Genomic DNA, 19,630 nt, shown 5'->3' with positions numbered 1-19,630 from the left:
TATATATAAACACACACGAATATCATTTGCGTTGAAGAAAGTATAGAAAGATCTTTTCTTACACTAAATGGCATTTTCATTGTCTAAATTTCTTGTGTTCTTCACCATCCTCTGTGCTTCTTCATTCATCGCCGTATTATCAACAGACGAGGCTTCAAATTTAATCCAAAAGACATGCGAGAATACACAACACTACGATCTTTGTGTCTCGTCGCTAGAATTGGACTCATCGAGCGCGAAATCGGATGCCAAAGGGCTGGCCCTAATCATGATCAACATCGCCATCGCGAATGCCACAGAGACAAATTCTTACATCGCCTCCCAAATCAAGAACATTACGAATAACACGGCAATGGATAGAGCGATGAGGGTATGCAATGACAAGTACGCCTTTGCGAACAATGCTCTTCGTAATTCGATTGTGAATTTGGACAACGAGGAATATGATTATGCCTACATGCATGTAATGGCTGCCGGAGATTATCCGAGCGGGTGCCGGAGCGCGTTCCGGCGGTGTCCGGGATTGGTTTATCCAACAAATATGGCTGTTAGGGAGGAGGCTTTGAAGCATATTTGTGATGTAGTTTTGGGGATTGTTGATTCTCTTGGCTCCTAATTAGGGTTTTGTATTTATTTATTTTTTTTTTGGATGAACATAACTTCACTAATTGTGATGTATTGGAGGATCTAAAAATGTTGGCACTTTGTTCATTCAAAAAGATTGTTTATTTGGAGTTGAATGTGATATTTAATTGTCTTGTTGATTAATTGCTACAACCTATTTGGGTATAAAAAGAGAATATAATTTGGTATAGTTACTATCAACACATATTTTGTTTGGGATTTGGATGATATGCTGATTTGAAAATGAAATCAGCATATGCTGAAATTAATCCTCACATCTAATCTTAAATTTAATTTTTTTTAATTAAATAAATAATCTAATAATTAAGAGTCATGATTAAATTCAGCCATGTTGAATTAGAATTTTTGGCATAGTATTCCTCTTGATTTTGTTTCAGAGGTGGGCTATCTTATTTTTTTCTTAATAGATGAATAATTGATGATTTGTTTTGAAAGAATTGTTTTTACTTTTGATTTGAGTATAATTATGGGTTGAAAATAAGTATGAACTAAGATTCATATCGTAGTTTAAAATTATTAATCATATGATAAAATTTTCTTATGTTAGCCCGTGAATGTCGGATCAAACTCAGGGTATTAATGTGAAAAAACAAAAACCTTAAATTGAATAATAGGGCGAGTTTATGAAATTGAAATTGAGATTTAATTGATAATATGGTGAATATTCGCGAAATTATGATGCCATGGTGGCATGGGGCGAGATATTTAATATGGTGCGTAGACGATATTGATATAATATTTTAGTGTAAGATAATATAATAGAAGATGGTTAATATGAAAATATGTTTGGAATATATATACTTTGTACGAGAAAGTATTGTGTGTTAGTAATTACATAAAATTCTTATCCGCTAATCGCATCGAGTTCGCAATGGTTCTCTTGGGCCTAGAGATAATTGCGTAAAGACAACCTAGATCCTTACTGTATTGTGCTTATGATCTATGTTTGAATTTATTATTTGAATATCCTGCGACCACTTCTTTTTTTTTTTTGGTATTTACTATTGATCAATTAAGAGATTAGTTCACTCCTTGTTATTTATTCTAGCTGAAATTATGCTAAAAAAATTGCTTCCATGATAGGTATCAGATGAAATTCTTTTGAATCCTCCTAACTAGATTTAATTAAACGATTTTATAAAAATATATATATAAATCATAATTGAAAGTGTGATGGTGAGTAAATGAGACTCCTATATTTTAAAAATAAATAAATAAAAATGCTTAACCGTATGTTCGAACCGGCTGTACACGGTTCAGAAATACTGGAATCGAAACCGAACCGTATAAAATCCGGTCCGACTTCGGTTCAACGGCGTCTCCGGTTTGAACCGCCGGTTGGGCAATCTCCTCCTCCTCTGGTTCTGAAACGTGGCTCGAACCCGCTGCGTTGCCTTCAATCCGAGAAAGAGCTCTCTCTTCATTGTTATGGAACATGAATGGCGAACGAAACAACCTCCTCTCCTGCTTCTTTTCAGATGCGCCTCCCTCAAATTCTTTTTTCTTTTTTTTTCTTCTTTTTTTTTTTTTTTTTTTTTTTTTTTTTTTCTGTTTTTTGGTTGATGCGGCATTGCCACATCAGAAAAGGTGGGTTCTCCCATAAATCAAAGAACGCACATGCTCTCTTGTGTTGCATTTACCCTAAATTAATTTTCCCCAATTTGATTTTTATTTCTTGATAATCAATTGGTAGAAGAAGATGATGTCCGGCGGATCGTCTTCTTCCTCTGCGTTGTTTAGGGTTACTCATTCCAACACCAATGGCAGGCCTGAGATTCTCGCCCAAAATGCGCTCTCAACGATTAGGCGGAACGCCGCCTGTTCTTCCGTTTTCGTTATCGCGGTTTTGATTTCCACCGTCGTCATCGCCGCCGCTTACCATCCCCACGACCCTTTCTTCAACCCTACATCCTCCAAAATCACCAATTCCCTCACCGACTCTGTCAATGTCAGCGATGTCGAGTTTGCGGTGGCTCAATTTGAAGAGCCTCAGGTGATATCGGATGTGACGCGCGAGTGTCGCCTCGACGAACCAATCGATTGCCGCGATCCGGATGTGTTCCATTCTCTGATGAGGGCTGCCATGGCGAAGTTTAAGGACATTCATTTCTACCGCTTCGGCAAGCCTGTTAGAGGCGACAACGAGAGCTCCTGCCACATGCCATGGCGGTTTAAGCCCAAGGAAGGGAAGGCAGACAGATTTTACAAGGATTACAGGACCTTTACAGTGGTGAGGTTTGAGAATTGCACGGTGAGCGTCGCCGGCATCGGAGATTATCATTCCGGCGGCAATGCCAGGAAGAGGAAAGGCCAAGTAAAGGGGAAGAAAGTGAATGGCAGTAATCCTCTGGATGTAGGTGATATGGTGAACGAAGGACTTCCCGACGTCGAATCGGAGGCGTCATTCATCAGCAGAAAGTATTTGGTATATTCCGGTGGCGGCGATAGGTGCAAAAGCATGAATCAGTATCTATGGAGTTTCGTATGTATGCTCGGAGAAGCTCAGTATTTGAACAGAACCTTGATCATGGACATGAGCATATGTTTGTCGAAGATGTACTCTTCATCGGGTGTGGACGAAGAAGGGAAAGATTTCAGGTTCTACTTCGATTTCGAGCACCTGAAGGATTCTGCATCGGTGCTCGGCCAAGCTCAGTTCTGGTCGGCGTGGAGCAGGTGGCATCAAAAGAGTCGACTGAAGCTTCATCTTGTCGAGGATTTGAGGGTCACTCCGATGAAGCTGGCTGGGGTGAAGGATACCTTAATCATGAGGAAGTTCGGATCAGTGGAGCCGGACAATTACTGGTATCAAGTCTGTGAAGCAAGGGAGGTAGAATCTGTCGTGCGACGCCCCTGGCATATGATTTGGAAGTCGAGGCCATTGCTGGATATGGCTTCGGCTATAGCAGGTAGAATGAACTGGGACTTTGATGCAGTGCATGTCGATAGAGGGGAGAAGGCGCGGAACAAGGAACTGTGGCCGAGTCTTGATGAGGACACTCGACCGGAAGCAATTTTGAAAGTTCTGCAAAGAAAGATCGAAGATGGGCGTCAATTGTACGTCACCACAAATGAGCAAGATACCTTGGTGTTTAATCCTTTGAAGGACAAGTATTCGACGCACTTTCTTGATGATTATAAAGATCTCTGGGACGTCAACGGCGACTGGTACGATGAAATGATGAAGCTCAACAGCGGGAATTCGGTTGAGTTTGATGGTTACATGAGGCAATCTGTAGATACAGAAGTGTTTTTGAAGGGGAAAACACAGGTTGAGACTTTTAACGATCTTACTAAAGACTGCAAGGATGGGATCAATGCTTGCACAAATACTGCTTGATCATTTTTCTAGAAGAAAACAAAAACAGAAAATGTAGGGAGAATGAAATTTGTTGGAATTACATAAATGTAAGTTGTATTTGATTTTCATGGTCTGTACTTTTTTTTTTTTTTGGAAAGAAAAGCACAAACAGATACAATTCATACTTCAAGAAGAAAGACACATAAAGTTGCATATCACAAAAACACACCATTGTCATCATCCTCAAAGATCAATTTCAACAACACAAACAGTACTTAAAGAAACAGAAACACAAAACACCAAAGAGATCATTTGGCACGAACTTCATTTCAAGTCGACTCGACTCCTCTATCTACTTCCTCAATTGGAGAGACTAAGTCGAGGAAGAACTAACCTGGGAAATGACCCTGTTGAGGTTGGTGTAAGTAGGCCTCTCGATGTCAAGTGATTTGCGGCAGATGTTGTAGATGACCTCATTGTTGAGAAGGACGGCGACAATGGGTTGAAAGCACAGAGTTGTAAGGCTCAATAACAGCAGTTGAGACTTCATCTGTACTTGAGAATGAATGTCTGATCCATTCATGTAAAAACTTGACCACTTAGAAGCAATAGGCACTAAAATCAGTAAATTCTACCATAGAAAAAAGGAATAATTCAATTGAAATACACTGAAGAGCTATCTAAGCATGAGAGTTCAAACATCAGAAGTCAACATATCGTCTTCGCCATCGATGATACCTAGTTTAGGAATAGGAAGTATAATAACTGACAATTCAGCGACAGAGACACAACAAAATGATAAGCATGTTATGATGCCGTTCAATTCATCCTGAAAATAAACAATTGGAGCAAGCAAGCATTTCACAACCCGGAAGCAAGCTACGGAGCACATCAATATCAATAACTTCCATTTGTCTTCGCAAAATGACATGTAAGTCACTGTTCTGAACATGAGGGGAACTGGGTATAAGAGTGTATAATGGCTATAATGATAGGGAGATCTTACAGAGAGGGTATAAGATAAGCTAGTTGATTGCTGTGGGAGTAATGCGTCTCCTGGCAGCACCCTTGCTTATAAGCTAGTTGATTGCTGTGGGAGTAATGCGTCTCCTGGCAGCACCCTTGCTTGGATTCGAGGGTATTGCTGTACTTTGTGAAGCTTTTTGTCCATCTTTATCATCATCATCCTCCTTTAGGGAATTCCTTGCTCGCTCCTTCTCGCTATTCACAGGCACATGGTGTGTATCGACACTGGTGGCTTCTGGAACGGGGCTTTTAATTGCAGCAGCTACAACTTGATTTTCTGCAACAAGATACATGTAAATTCTCCTGTAGATGGTACATGGTAACTCATTCTCAACTAAGTAGCAGGGCCCAATTTATACGAACCTGATGAAGATAAAGGCAACCCGAGTTCTAGATTTTCAAATTCAAGTAGTGTGCAGTAACCATCTTGGGAGGACAACACTAAGTAATTAGCAGTTGGTGACCTATGGAACAAAATTCAAACCTTTAAGTGAGATATGCTGGCATGGAATATAATCTATCCACAAAGCTAAAGATTACCATGCGATGTCTGTTATGGCTGAGTAATGTACTCCAGCAACAATTAATATGGGTTGAATGCTCTCTGTGTCATATACATACAAGGAATTCAAAGTGGCCACTGCAAAAATAAGGCGATAGGGGAGCTTGAAAATTGAAGCTGTAAAAAAGGAAAAAGGAGGTTTAGTAATGGAATGGGGGCAGGTATGTTATGACATATGAGGGAAAAGAGAGAATTTATACATGAGTTTGATCCCCGCAAACTAAATTTTAGCGGGCTAAAGCATACAGCCACAACAGGTTTACTAGCACCTGGGAGCATAAGTGCAGGCCTGCATTAAAACACACTAAGCCATCAGAAAGGGAGAATATAAAGGGAATTGAACTTCAAAGTTAGGGAAGAGATTGAAATTAGTATGTGATTTCTTGCCTTGAGAGATCTTTTCTAGGAAGTACATAAGCAGTATTGATTGGCTCTGAAGTAGGCGTACTTTTGTGACAACCTGAAAAAATGAATAGCACTTAATGTATCAATGTCATACTACTAGCACATCATATTTTAAATAGCAACGTGAATATGTTAAACATTTCTATTCCGTCTCACTGACAATAAATGCTCCAAAAATCAATAAATTAGATATATGTAGGATTTAATACCTGCGGGAACAACTAAAAATGATCCATCTGGGGACCACGCCAATCTTCGAAAGAATGAAGGAAGTGTCTCATCATGGAATAGATGGCTTCTAGTGGACTGAATAACAAAAAGAAGTAATAAAACAAGTCATATATGTTCTTCTTTTGTTTAATTGAAGGTGCTTACACAATGCAAGATATGTCATCCTAAAACCTTAGAAGACTCATCAGTTGACGGCGCTTCTGCTCTTGAGATGACGTGTTGACAAGTATAATTTGCCTTCTCAACACCTTTTGTTTTAGATGGCTTGTTGAAATATATACGACAAGTTCGATCTGAACTGAGCGATGCGGCGTACTTCCCCAATGGGTCCCAAGCTACACCTTGAACATAATGGAAATGTGAATCCAAGATTTGGTGCACAGAGCCTGCATATGTGCAAACTAGTTAATGAATTTAATTTTTTCTTCACACGTCATCTGCATTGATTTTCTATTATTGACATACCTTTATTAGCATCCCATATAATACATGAATTATCAACTGAACCGGAAATAAGATATGTCCCATCATTAGACCACTGTAGGTCTAAGATATCCTTACGATGAAACCTAAAAGTAGGATGACAAAGATCACGAAGAGAAGTGTTAGTAAATTCAAAATTCCAATTATGTAATTGTGTGGACTCCTTTATAGGAATAGTTATAAATGGGGAATAACATTGGATGGTTTAAAAGCTTTATACTGCCAGCACGGGTAATTTGTTTATACAACTATCAGGCTGCACATATAAAGAATTTGGGTAAAGAGTATACAATATGCTTACATCAATGACTTCAGAACTTTCCATACTTCACCAGATTCTGTCGTATGCGATTTCCATAAAATCAGCTCCCCACCTGTAAAAGTTCAACACTTTTCTCAATATAACACTCAATTTATTTGACAATAAAAACCAACTTGGCACTGAGTTATATGGCTACCAGAGAAATCACATACCATCAGCACCAGAGGCAAGCTGTTCGCCTGCAATATATCAGACAGTCATATTTCTGTAGAAAGATATTGTGAGAAATCCATTGCTATAATAAAGTTGTGGCCTTTGTTGATCATGTTACTCTCGAGCAAAATTCTAGTAACTTTTCAACTTATCAAAATAGTAAATTCCATATTTATTAGACCTAGCCATAAGGAACATCCTTTTGAACTCAGCACTATCAAGTATATCATAAGAGACTCAGTATTATGTCACAGGCCAGAGTCCATATAAGAATGCTCATGACACGCTAATATTCGGAGGGGAACAATACAATCAGTACAGTAAACTCACTCAGTGGCATAAAAACATAATTGAGAAACCATTTGCGGCAAAGAAACAGAAGGTTCACTTGCCTGAAGGAGAGAATCGAAGTGCATTTACAGCAGAACTATGGTATGACAGACTGCTTTGATAAGTAACTTCAGGGGCCTTCTTTTTCTCTATACCAGAAACAGTAGCCCATAGCTGCACACACAGATACATATATATATATATATACATACATTTAGAATCATTACATATGCCCATAACCAAATTTTGGTAACAGAACAACACATTTCACGTTTATGCGAAATAACTACGAAAGTTTGCGACTGATACATCTGAATAACCACAAAGGAACATCAATTCCAAAGTAGCACTATTAAGAAGTTTTAATCTCCAATGAATATTAAAACTTATCATTATCATAAGAGAAATTTTCAATCAAAGAGCTGATAGTTCCCCAAAAATGCATAAGGAGAGCATTGTGTGCTCGGGCAAGGCGATCACTATCAAATAAGGGTTCTGAATTATGTCAAGGTCCAGCAACCAAAAGGGATAAATATACCTTGATATCGAAGTCAGCACCTCCAGTGGCGAGAAGGCCGGAGATAGGATGGAAATCGCAGGTGAGTACAGGCTTGGTATCATGCCAATTGATCTGAACGGTTCCACCTCTCATTTTCCCTTTCGACCCGCTTCAAACTTCAATCGTATCAGTTACCAAATCTCACGATTGCTTCTATGGAATATTCTCTGTTCTCCCCACAGACGAAATTAGGGTTCTGAGTGGGAAATCGATTGAAGGCACCGACAATGGGACTTTGGCGGGAATTTCGAGCAGAAAGAATTGCTCCCTCACAACACTTGCCTAATCGGTCTCGAACCAGCGGTTGGAACCGGCGGTTCCGATTTGCCACCGAACGAACCGGTTTTATCACGGTTCGGTGTCGGTTCGCCGGTTTGGCTTTTTTTTTTTTTTTTTAAAAAAAAAAATATATGTATTTGATGTATAATTAATTTTGACACTCCCTCTCATTTTCTTATTATTTATTTTATAAATTATATTACAAGAATAAATATTCTAAATACTAATGTGAAAATGTGAAATTCAAAAATTGCCAGGCCTCAAGCAATGAACAACTTCCAATTAAAAAATGGAGATTCAAGAGGATCAACAATGACCCTTTCTGTGAAAAATGCACATAGCAAAAGGCCTAATGAAAGTTTGGCTGCTAAATCTTTGAATAAAACACACTTCCATTCTGCAAAACTTTTCTACATTTCTATGTTTATAGTCACAACTTACAACACTATAAAAATCCCACAGACTTGACAGGGATTTGGCACCAGAAAACCATAGTTTCATCTCCTTTAACTGCTGAAAAAGAATCCGGCGGCGCAACACACAGCCAGCAAGTTTCTGTTGAGAACTTCTCTGATCTTGTTTGTTGTAGAACATTTTACAATGTCGAGCCAATCTTGAAGTCGATGGCACTTCTGCAAGAAATCGAATTGGCGAATAAGCTTACCTTTAAAGGTCACTTGGGATTGCTTCCATGGCTGCCAAACAGATACCAGAGGACAATTTCATTCCAGATATCAGGAAGTCCAGGTAGACACCAATGGCTACAATCAGATAGAGAGGGACGGTCGCTCCAGGTACCCACGTGGGCATCACTGCGATAAGCTGACATGGGAGTTATATGAACAACGGTAACAGGGACTGTCATGTTATGCACCACATCCAGTACGGTATCCGAATATTCACTAAATTCATTTCCTTCGATTCTTGTAAGGGGTGATTTGGTCACATTGCATTGCCGCAGGGTCAGATTCCTGATCAGGACACAAACAGGTTCTTACAGGTAAAATATTGTCGGGAAATACTACAAGCTCTTTTAATTTCATTGGTCAGATAGAGACACATCCAATTACGACATACCTCCAGTGGGAGGGCTCAAAAGTTCGGAAGAAGATGCGTGTTCTCTCGGGATTGACTGCACTTTCGACCCAAGATGCCCAAGTCTGCAGCGCAGTTCTGTAGCCCTCGGCAATAGTCATTCCAAGTTCTACTGATGTACCAACCTCGAAATAGCATCCCCTGTCAATCAGAAACATTTTCCACGATGTGACCTCATAGTATGACACTACGAATGCACAATAACGTATTCAGAGAACATGATCTATACAATATCCATCAACATAAAAGAGGTTCCAACAGATAACATTAACCATTGACCAAACATTTTAGTTCATGCTGTTCAACAATCATAATCACACAAAAATACACTCTGAAAGTAACAAACTCCGGCCAAGAAAGTAACAAGATTCGACGCTTTACATACAAGTAATGCACATACAGCTGGAAATGAATGCCAAAGAATAATGCAAAAAAATCAACGCAAAGCACTAAACTTTTCTATAAAACCATAGAGATTATAATGGGACATACATTACTAGAGAGATATACACAACTTACGTTCCAAAAAGCTTCCCCAGAACCCACCACTGACCAGAATTAAATATCAAAACATCCGAATCGATCCACTCATTACTTATATCATCCAATTTATCCAATCTCAAAGTCGACCTGACTCTTTTAGGTGCATTTCTAGGAGACCAGTTATGCTGGACAAGGAAAACAGATCGATAAAACTCAATGGTGAAATTAAATGTCTCAAACCTTACACCTAAGAACCTAATCTGCTTTGTTATGGTGTTTCCATTCACTTCATAAACACTTCTCTGATCTTCCACACCTGTCATAAGCAAACATATCAAAGATTCCCACTGAGTCCTGCTCATCGAATCACCAACAAAAACAATTCTCTTATTCCGGAATGCTTCCAAAACACGATACACATCGACTCTAGGAAGATTGCAGCCCTTCGGCTTCCACCTCCACTTAAGATAATCATCATCTGTTCGACCATTAGCCAAGCAATTAAAGCCTTGCTCTACAAAAGGACAATGTGAAGCATTATACAAAGGGTAACTATCATCATCTAACACCCATTCTCCATCGAACACATCACAAACATTCTTGGCACCATCAGAAAGTATAAATCCAAACTCATGGTCATGGAAAGCGTGTGTGAGATTGGGCAGAACATACAAGTAAGCACAACCGATTGCTAAAAGGAATGAAATGAACGATCCTATGGCAATTAGAACCTGAAACGAACGCGACACCCATGTCTTCCTACTTAACCTCGGGCTGCCTGCGTTTGCAGCCCTTTGTTTGAAGGAAACACTTCTACCGAAACCACTCATCGTTTCAGCAGCACGACGGTTTGCCCCAATCCAAAGAAAACCGCACCGCCATAACCAGACGAAGAACAACCAAACCAAATCTAAAACAGTAAGTAATTAGTTTTTTTTTTCCTTTTTCAAAGCAGCATCCAATCGAATTGCATAATAAAAATCTCACAAAATCTCCCCCAAAATACCATCAGTTTGATTGTCATCCAAAAGCCTACTGAATCCATCTCATCCTCGCCGCAGAAACACTTCAAAAACGACAAATGGATATCCAATGTGTTCCCCCAAACACGCGGAACCACGTGCAGAACGATGCTTTCTTCAATCATGAATCAAAGTCGGAGAAATACCGAGATCGAGAACACATGCATGGTAAACATTTCTCAGACACAAGACATGAACTAAATCCGAGATCAGCCGAAGAAACGTATCGATTCCAGCAGTCCCTACGCCGCATAAAGTGGAGATTCGAGAAATCGCAAAAACTTTGGCTACAGAACAGTGGGCGCCTGCAGATCCAGCGAGTGGATTCGAAATGGGAAGCAAGCATTAAAAAATTTCCAGATTGCAGAGCGAGGAAGACGTGGAATGCAGATTGCAGAGCGGTGGTTTAATTTAGCCAATTATTATTATTATTATTATTATTATTATTATTAATAATAAATATGTTTGGAGCGGTTAGGATAGTGTCGCCTATGGTACAACCGAACGAGCCTTGTGTACAATAACTCAATGCATCTCCTGTAAAATCTAGAGAGTTCTTTCAGTTGTAGATTAATCTTATTATATATCCGTGTTTTGTTACATTGTCTTGATTTATTTAATTATATTTGAAAAACTGGTAATCTAATTAATGACGTAGTAAAAATTCGAGGCCCATACTAAATATATATATGTATATATTGTATTTACTATAATGAGGTGTTTTTGAATCGTGTCGAGAAGTTGAACTAAGCCTGGCCTAAATAGCAACTTGACTTGGTTGTGTTTCTTAAGTGTTTTAATATTTTTATATTTTTACTTTTAGTTATTTAAAATTGTAAAGGTATTTAATTTTGTTTAAATAAAATCAGTGTTATTATTATTTTATATATATCTAGAAGTAAGTTACCATATATCCAGTTACTAGTTAGGCCGCCAAACTGAACCGGACCAGGCATGCAAGTCACGGGCTGATCCAAACTACTTTTCTATATTTTCGGCCCGGTTTAGACTAACTCGCTTTAATTTCAATTTGACCCTAACTCGAGCTAAAATAGGCCGGACGGCCCAGCCTAATCTACTTTGTTTGGTCACACCTTAAATTAATTTAATGAAATCGCATTTATAAAAAAAACTGTATTTTATTATTATTGTTTATATATATGCATGGACTTCATATTGGTATTTAGTAAATAGCAAAGGGAATTCTTGTGTAAAAATAAAATAAAATTATGTAATTCTTGTGATCTTGTAAAAATATAATACTTCCTCGGCTTGGCATATTTAGTTGAATTGGATTTGGCAGTACTAAGATTTTTAAAAAAATTAAATATTTTATTGAAAATGGTAAAATTAAAAAGATAGTTTAGAGTATTTTTGAAAATATACTTTGAAATTGAAAGGTACCTAACAATAAGAAATGTAATAAAATTAGTGATCTTTGTTATAAATAAATATTAAATAGAAAATAATAGTTAAATATTATTTTTTTTAAAAAAAATATAGTAATAAGGTAAATTTAACAAATGAACAAAACAAATAAAAATAAATTTGACGGACGGAGAAAATATATAGATATATAGATGTAATGTGGATGGAAGGTGTCTTAACTACTGTTGGTTAAGATCATGAATCCCCAAGTCCCTACAACACTACACAAATTACATTTTATATATTGTCATTGTAAATTTAATATTAGGTGAAGTGTTTACTTGTATTTGTATTTTCATTTTTGCATCCATCACTTAAATAATAGCAACAATTTTATTTATTTATTTTATTTTTTATCACAAAAAATTATTGTAATAAAAGTAACCATTTTTTCAGTATCACTTGCTGCATAAAATCACAAAGGCATGCAATTCAATATATATATATATATAAATTTGTTTACTTGATCAAACATAGTATCCTCAAAAATTTTATTCACTCATATAGGGTTTAAAAAACAAACATACAAGTGACATAAATATGTGCATCATGGCTTGATCAAAAGCAAGAGTTGTAAAATAAATTAATAATGGATTAGAGATGCAAGAATCATTCCTATTTTTCAATATGAATTATCAATCCAATTATTTGACTTCTATGATCGATCATATATATTGAAATTCATATATAGTATCTTTGCAAAATTAGCTCCCTTAAAGTTAACAGTAATTAGATGGTAAATTAAACACATGCCCTTGATTTTCAATCGAAAAATGTTTATATGTCAGACAACTTATTGATTAGCAGTAAATAATATATATAGCCATAATTTGGGGCCTAGCTCAGTAATAATCATATTCTTACACAAGTTAATTAGCTCAACATAACAATAAGAATTTGTCTACAGTTAGGTCTCTCTCTCTCTCTCTCTCTCTCTATATATATATATATATATGTATATATATATAAATCTAACCAAATGAGTCTTGAAGCCTCCTTCTTGAAAGGAACTTTCTCAGAGCAGCTGATATGGTCTTGAACTGCCCCTTAAATTTAATGTCTCTAAATCTGCAGCATGTAGCAACACGATTATACATTATGTTAATGCATCTTAATTTAGCCTAAGTGAAATTCCTAAATCCAAAGACACATAATGTATGATCGATCATGATGAATCCAATTGAAGAAAGGGCAAAATTTTAGATTTTAGGGTTTGGTTTAGGGACAATAACTAAGTTCCTGAACATTGCAGAAATGGCTGAAGCCACAATTTAAGCACTTGCTAAACCTTAAATTTCCAATTTTTGAGTAAGCAAGAATCTGCAAACAGTGAATGTCAAGCATCTGATATTTGGGGTTTCAGATTTCCTAAAACCCCTCAACCTCCACTTCGAATAAACCCCATAATTCTTTTCAAAATGGTCAAGAATTTATCAAAAAAATAGAAAAAATAAATAAATTCTAATATTATATATATATATATGCATAAAGTAGTACTGCTTTACATATCAAATGCAGAAGATGAGAAATAAGGGTTGGAGTATCTGTTTGTTCTCATTGGGGAAGAAGAAACTCATTCTCTCTCTCTCTATCCCTCTCTCTCTCTCTATGTCTGAAATGTGTGCAGCTGCTAACGAAGAGGCTTAGCAATATTAGCATAAATAAAACATCTCTCGATCGGATCCACTGCAAAAAGGAAAAACCATTTTCTTGGTCTGGTGGGCCTTCACATACACAGACATGAATATATGATACGATAATTTCTCAAACCTTTTTCTACTCATCATTAACCCCCCATATATGTATGTGTGTATTGCAGACAGATACGTGTGCGTGTTTGTATATATATATATATATATATAGATACAGATATATGCAGTAATGTTGAAATTCAAAGGGTTCTTACATCACTGTTTTATTCCAGGGAAAGAATGGGAATTAGGCCGAGGGAACTTTCTGAGGACGACCAAATGTTGTGCGTATTATTCACATATATCTATATGTATATATACACACGGACACACAGAATAATTTAATTAATTAAATTAATAGTAAATTTTAGTCTGGATGGCTAACCGTTTTGTGATTATTCCAATGCTCCCCTTAGTCAACAAAATCCTAACAAACCTTTTTCTTCTTATCATCACATGATATAATATATATATATATATATATTTTATATATGTCGAAATTAGTTCAATACACAAAAACCCTTATAATTTATGCAATTAATTAATTATGAGTCACAAATAATTAAACTTATGATCACTGAAACATATCGAATGTTCATCACCTGCATTATTGCCTCCTCCAAACAAGTACGGCGACGACGACGGCGTCGCGACAGCCCAATCCTCCGACGGAGCTGCAGCAGCGGCGGCGACAGCTACGCAGGGCGGGTGGGCGGCGCCGCCGCCGCCGTTGGCCTGGAGGATTCGGATTTGTCGCTTGAGGAACTTAACATAACGAATTGCCTCATCGAGCATGGAAGCTGTGTCCATCTTTGTCCCGCCGGGGACGAGGCGCTGAAGGATTCTGATCTTCTCGCTGATCCTCTCGCGGCGGTGGCGGGCGGCGACGCTTTGGGGGTCGTCGCTGATCCGGACGTTGCGGCGGCGGGGCTTCCGGATGGTGGCGGGATCGATGTCGACGGGCTGCATTGCGGCGATTTTGAACATCATCTCTTTCATGGCGCCGAGCTCCTCTTCTTCGTGGTCGTCTGCTGCAACTTCTTGCAGAAGCTCGTTTGCCTCCGCCGCCTCCGCCGCCGCTTCTTTGGAGTTAGGGTCTTCTTCTAGCGGGATCAGGCTGGATGGGTCGCCGGAATTGTAGTGATGGAGCCATTGGTGGTGGTGGTGATCGTAAGGGCCCTGATTGTAGTGATGATGATGATGATGATCTTCCATTAAACCCATTGGGTAAGGATGATTCGTGAAACTTTCGTGGGAGATGTGATCCATGTTTATTCAAGCAGATCACAACGAAACAACAATAATATATTTATATATGTTGATGATGATGATTTTGAAAAATAGGGTTTGATTTCAATTTGGGGGTGGTGTGAAGCTGCAAAGATTTAACTTAAATCAAGCAAAAGAGGAGAGAGAGAGAGAGACAGGGAAGATTTGGGGAATTGAATAGTAGTGAGAGGAGAGGGAGAAAAGGTATATAGAGAGAGAGGGGGAATTGCAGGCAATGAATTAAAGGCGTGAGGGGAATTGATTAATGGCATTAATGGGGATTGGGGGATCGGCCCGGGCCGGTCCGGGCCGGGCTGGGTTGGGCAAATGGTTTCCTTTTTGGTACATTGTGAAATGATGAAAGTAAAGGTCTTTTGAGGTTTCTTTATTCAGATTATTACAACCCTTTCTAGGGTTTGTTTCTTTTCCCATTACAGCTTTTTCTTTGCATTTACGGTTTTTAATTTGCACTTTCTCTCTCTCTCACACACATAAATGTAGACTTATACGCGTGAAATTTTGGGTTCAAATTTCTGATCTTTCAAGTTACTTGTCACATATGGTTCTTTTAGTGTGACTTGTCTTGTCGAGCCTAAATTGCAGTGTATTAGACTTAGCCGAGGTTTATCCAGTGCATACTTTCAAATAGTAACGGCAAATTCTCACGTTATATGTATAAAAAAAATGTAATAATATAAAGAAAGCTAAATCTGCTGGGGTTTCCTAAAAAATGATGTGATGGTATAAAAGTAGACTCATAATTTGAGATTATGAGTTCAAACTTTCGATGCTCAGACCAAATGAATAATATTTATATATATATATATTAATGAAATTAAACTCTAATTCCTTATTATAGATTATCATTAGTACATTTAGTTTTTCTCATCATCTAATTTGTTGGGATGCAAATCCGAGTCCCACATTGAAAGTGGTGAAGAAAATTACACATCCCAAGTAAACTCCACTAGTACGAGGCCTTTTTGGAGGATATCAAAAATAAATCTGTGCAATCAATTATCACACAACAATATATTGTAAGAACTTCATATACATGTATGTGTGTGTAGAAATGCACGCATGCATGAGTGTGCGTGTATCTAAATAATTATACACATTTATTTATGTGGACAATATGTGTGTATATATGTATGTATATGTATATATATATATATATTTAGAGAGAGAGAGAGAGAGAGAGAGAGATACACACATGTGTGGATTGCAGAGAGACAAATAGGGTGATGACATACGCATAGTACAAATGGGATGAGCATTGAAAGCCCCCACAGAGTATTCAACGCATCATCCTAACAATACCATTTTCTTATTTTAGCAAAAATACAAACAATACAAAAAAATTCTTAATAATAATAAAATCATTTAAATTGCAAATTAATAAAAATAAAAAATAACACACATACCAATGTGTCTTTGAATTATATATTTGTGTATATATAGAAAATTATGTATCGCTATAACTGCTCCAATCATATTTATTTTCCAAATAATTGATTATTTATAAATTATGATAGACATAGATGCATGCAGTCAATATATATATATATACATACATACGTTTGTGTGTAACTGTGTGTAATTAAATTTGTAGTATATGCTAGGTAAATTATTATGAGTGTGTTTTTCTAATTTTTATAATATTAAATATTTTTGTTGTGATATACTTCTTTAACTACAAAAAAAAATAATATATTTGTAACGGAATTCCGTCCCTAAAGTTCACGTAGCTAACGTAATTTCATTCCTAATTTCGTCTCTAATGTCATTAGTAACGGAAAAAATAGATTTAGAGACAAAAAAATTTTGTTACAAAATTGATTTTTTCTTGTAATGTTTCATCCTAGTCGTAGATATTCATTTGAATTTTACACGGAGTCTATTAGTATTTTATAGATATATATAGTGTAATAGAGTAGTTTAAAGTCTATTTTATGCTTGATATTAAATACTCCCTCCGTCCCAGATACCTTGTCTGCTACACTGTAGACACGGTATTTTAGGAGGGGTGTAATTAATAGATAATTAAAAATATATTAGTGAAAATAATTATCCTATAATATAAATAATTATAAATTAAAATTAAGATTACTAATTAGTTTAATTAAAATTAAAAAAAAATAAAATTTAAAAATTTAAAATGAGATTAAAGTGTGTAATCATTTTTCAAAAAAGGTAAGTGACATGGTATGTGGGACGGATAGAAACGACAACGTGGACATGGTATTTGGGACGGAGGGAGTAATATTCTTGAGATAAAATATTGCATATGATATAAGGTCTTCTATCCATGAAGTGGGTTGTGCAAAAAATTATTAGGAGAGGGAATATATTTTTTTAAAGAAAAACATAGGTAATATAAAATTAAAATTAAAATTAAAATACAATTTATAAATATAAAAAGTTATAAAATAATATAAAAGAATAATATATTAAGAATATATTTTTTAAAGTCAAAATTGAATTTTTTTCGTTGGAGTAAAATAACCATAGATGCTACTACAAATATAAAATGGGAGTTAAGAGTTGTTGAAAAATAAATATTAAATTAGAGATTTTTGGAAAAAAATAATTAAATAAAAAAATAAATAGAACAAACGTTGCCATTATTATTATTTATATGCATGTAAATTGAATGAAATTGTGTTTGTTCAAATGCCTTCTTTTATCAAATTTTCTCAAATTTTTATTATTTATAAAAAAAAAAATTTCTCTTAAAAAAATAATATTATACTAAAAATAAATTTTGCATTCAAAATATCACATCAACACTCATTTATATCACATCATACGACTATACTAATTCAAAAATGTTACTATTCAAATCCCAATAAATAATTCCAACTCTCAAACAAACACACCCTAATTACTAAAAAAATATATATATAATAAAGACACGTATTAACCCAATATATTTAATATAAAAAAATATAATAAAAACACGTATTAACCCAATATATTTAATATATATTTTATACGGTTAGAAAAAATTAACAATTCAAACATAAAATATTACCTTTTATATTACTAATATAATTTTCACACTTAAGTACTAAAAATGTACTCCCTCCGTCTCAAACACTCTGCAACATTTTTTTTGTATGTCTCAAACACCCCTGCAATATTTTCAAATAGGAAATAATTAATTATACTTAATCTCTACCCCACACTTTATCCTCTCACATCATCCAAATAAAAAAATAAAATATTTATTTCTCTCTCAATCACATCACCTAATTTCTAAATTATCCTACTTAATATTGCCCACCTAAAAATCTGTGCCAAAAATAAATGTTACACATTGTTTGAGACAGAGAGTATTTATCAAAAAATACAAAGTAAACAAACCCTAAGTTACTGCTAGGAATAAGAGCTAATAACCTTGAAAATTTAGCTCATTTTTAACTTTCATAACATTTGAAGTCAAGAAAAACAATTTCATGATAATATTATATAACAATTAAGTAAAAAAAAATTAAAATAATAAAAAATATATATTTAATTAGGACGAAAAAAAGTAATCAAACGACCACAAAACTATATCTAAACACACCACAAAATTAAAAACAAGTAAAATGTTGCCTTGTTCTAATTTTATTTTGTCCAATATTCCTCGAAAGTAGAGTGTGTTTACTTGTAAGATTTTATATCCAGTTTTACTATTTTAATTTTTTTAAAAAAAATATCAAATTAAATATCTAATTTTTATTTATTATATTACACTAAAATTTAATTATACATTAAAAATATCACATCAATACATATTTATTTCACATCAAACAAATATTACAATTCAAATCTTCACTATTCAATTTTATCTTAGTTAATAATCCATCATAAAAATATGTTCATTTTTTTAATCAATTTTTTAAAAATAATATTCATACAATTTAATATCTGTGATAGAAATAAAATAAAGAAAAAAAAATGGCAAATAACTTATATGGTTCACCAATGGAACCGTTGACTACAGGCGGATTTAGAAAAATTATTCACGGGTACACAATATATAAATTCTAAAATATAATAAATTAAAATTTTAATTATATTAAAAATATTATATTAATACTTTAATATTTATTTTATATTTATTTTTTTAATAATTAATCAGTTTAATTGAATTGAATTTGAATTATATGGTATTTTAAATTTTAAATTTCAAATAATTTATTTTAAAATTTTTGGATAACAAGGTATTTTAAATTTTTAGTGAGAGCATTGCAATTTTTTTATTTGTAACACAATTAATAAAAGAAAAAAATAATCTAAATTAGATTTCACATATTATGTTTTTTTTTTCCTTTTACTATATTGTTATATTTTTATTA

The 19,630-nt window shown here is 35.1% G+C and overlaps 5 protein-coding genes across 8 annotated transcripts; 2 read left to right on the top strand and 3 right to left on the bottom strand.

Moving 5' to 3' along the window:
- Positions 1–34: 34 nt before the first annotated feature.
- On the top strand, positions 35–740 carry LOC127248811 (cell wall / vacuolar inhibitor of fructosidase 2). The gene has a single exon (XM_051271348.1). It carries the CDS (start codon positions 68–70, stop codon positions 614–616), a length of 549 nt encoding a protein of 182 aa, XP_051127305.1. The 5' UTR covers positions 35–67; the 3' UTR covers positions 617–740.
- A 1,197-nt stretch (positions 741–1,937) lies between these two features.
- On the top strand, positions 1,938–4,111 carry LOC127248916 (uncharacterized). The gene has a single exon (XM_051271483.1). It carries the CDS (start codon positions 2,345–2,347, stop codon positions 3,983–3,985), a length of 1,641 nt encoding a protein of 546 aa, XP_051127440.1. The 5' UTR covers positions 1,938–2,344; the 3' UTR covers positions 3,986–4,111.
- Positions 4,112–4,835: 724 nt separating this feature from the next.
- On the bottom strand, positions 4,836–8,369 carry LOC127248915 (chromatin assembly factor 1 subunit FAS2). Its single transcript, XM_051271482.1, has 12 exons — positions 7,997–8,369; positions 7,521–7,632; positions 7,128–7,154; positions 6,955–7,027; positions 6,636–6,739; positions 6,342–6,556; positions 6,149–6,245; positions 5,922–5,994; positions 5,735–5,823; positions 5,513–5,651; positions 5,336–5,436; positions 4,836–5,249 (listed from the first exon to the last, which is right to left on the bottom strand). Exons 1-12 carry the CDS (start codon positions 8,108–8,110, stop codon positions 5,026–5,028), a joined length of 1,368 nt encoding a protein of 455 aa, XP_051127439.1. The 5' UTR covers positions 8,111–8,369; the 3' UTR covers positions 4,836–5,025.
- A 301-nt stretch (positions 8,370–8,670) lies between these two features.
- LOC127248921 (protein trichome berefringence-like 7) lies at positions 8,671–11,399 on the bottom strand. Of its 2 annotated transcripts, XM_051271491.1 has the most exons (4): positions 10,881–11,391; positions 9,911–10,784; positions 9,374–9,532; positions 8,671–9,267 (listed from the first exon to the last, which is right to left on the bottom strand). In XM_051271491.1, the coding sequence occupies exons 2-4, from the start codon at positions 10,702–10,704 to the stop codon at positions 8,970–8,972; spliced, it is 1,251 nt and encodes a 416-aa protein (XP_051127448.1). In that variant the 5' UTR covers positions 10,705–10,784; positions 10,881–11,391; the 3' UTR covers positions 8,671–8,969. The 2 variants fall into 2 exon arrangements, with proteins under 2 accessions (XP_051127448.1, XP_051127449.1); XM_051271492.1 differs by having other exon boundaries at positions 10,115–11,399.
- A 1,682-nt stretch (positions 11,400–13,081) lies between these two features.
- LOC127248678 (transcription factor HEC3-like) lies at positions 13,082–15,736 on the bottom strand. Of its 3 annotated transcripts, none has more exons than XR_007838132.1 (2): positions 14,231–15,735; positions 13,082–13,392 (listed from the first exon to the last, which is right to left on the bottom strand). XR_007838132.1 is itself a non-coding variant. In XM_051271144.1 (2 exons), the coding sequence occupies exons 1-2, from the start codon at positions 15,282–15,284 to the stop codon at positions 13,340–13,342; spliced, it is 720 nt and encodes a 239-aa protein (XP_051127101.1). In that variant the 5' UTR covers positions 15,285–15,734; the 3' UTR covers positions 13,094–13,339. The 3 variants fall into 3 exon arrangements, 2 of the variants coding, with proteins under 2 accessions (XP_051127101.1, XP_051127100.1); XM_051271144.1 differs by having other exon boundaries at positions 13,094–13,392; positions 14,618–15,734; XM_051271143.1 differs by lacking the exon at positions 13,082–13,392 and adding an exon at positions 13,407–14,010 and having other exon boundaries at positions 14,618–15,736.
- Between the last annotated feature and the right edge of the window lie 3,894 nt (positions 15,737–19,630).

The sequence above is a fragment of the Andrographis paniculata genome, unplaced genomic scaffold, assembly GCF_009805555.1.
Source record: "Andrographis paniculata isolate CXL003 unplaced genomic scaffold, ASM980555v1 Contig34END, whole genome shotgun sequence".
In the NCBI taxonomy this organism is placed as follows: domain Eukaryota; kingdom Viridiplantae; phylum Streptophyta; class Magnoliopsida; order Lamiales; family Acanthaceae; genus Andrographis; species Andrographis paniculata.
Note: the sequence above shows the minus strand (reverse complement) of the source record. Positions and strands in the feature narration are given on the sequence as shown.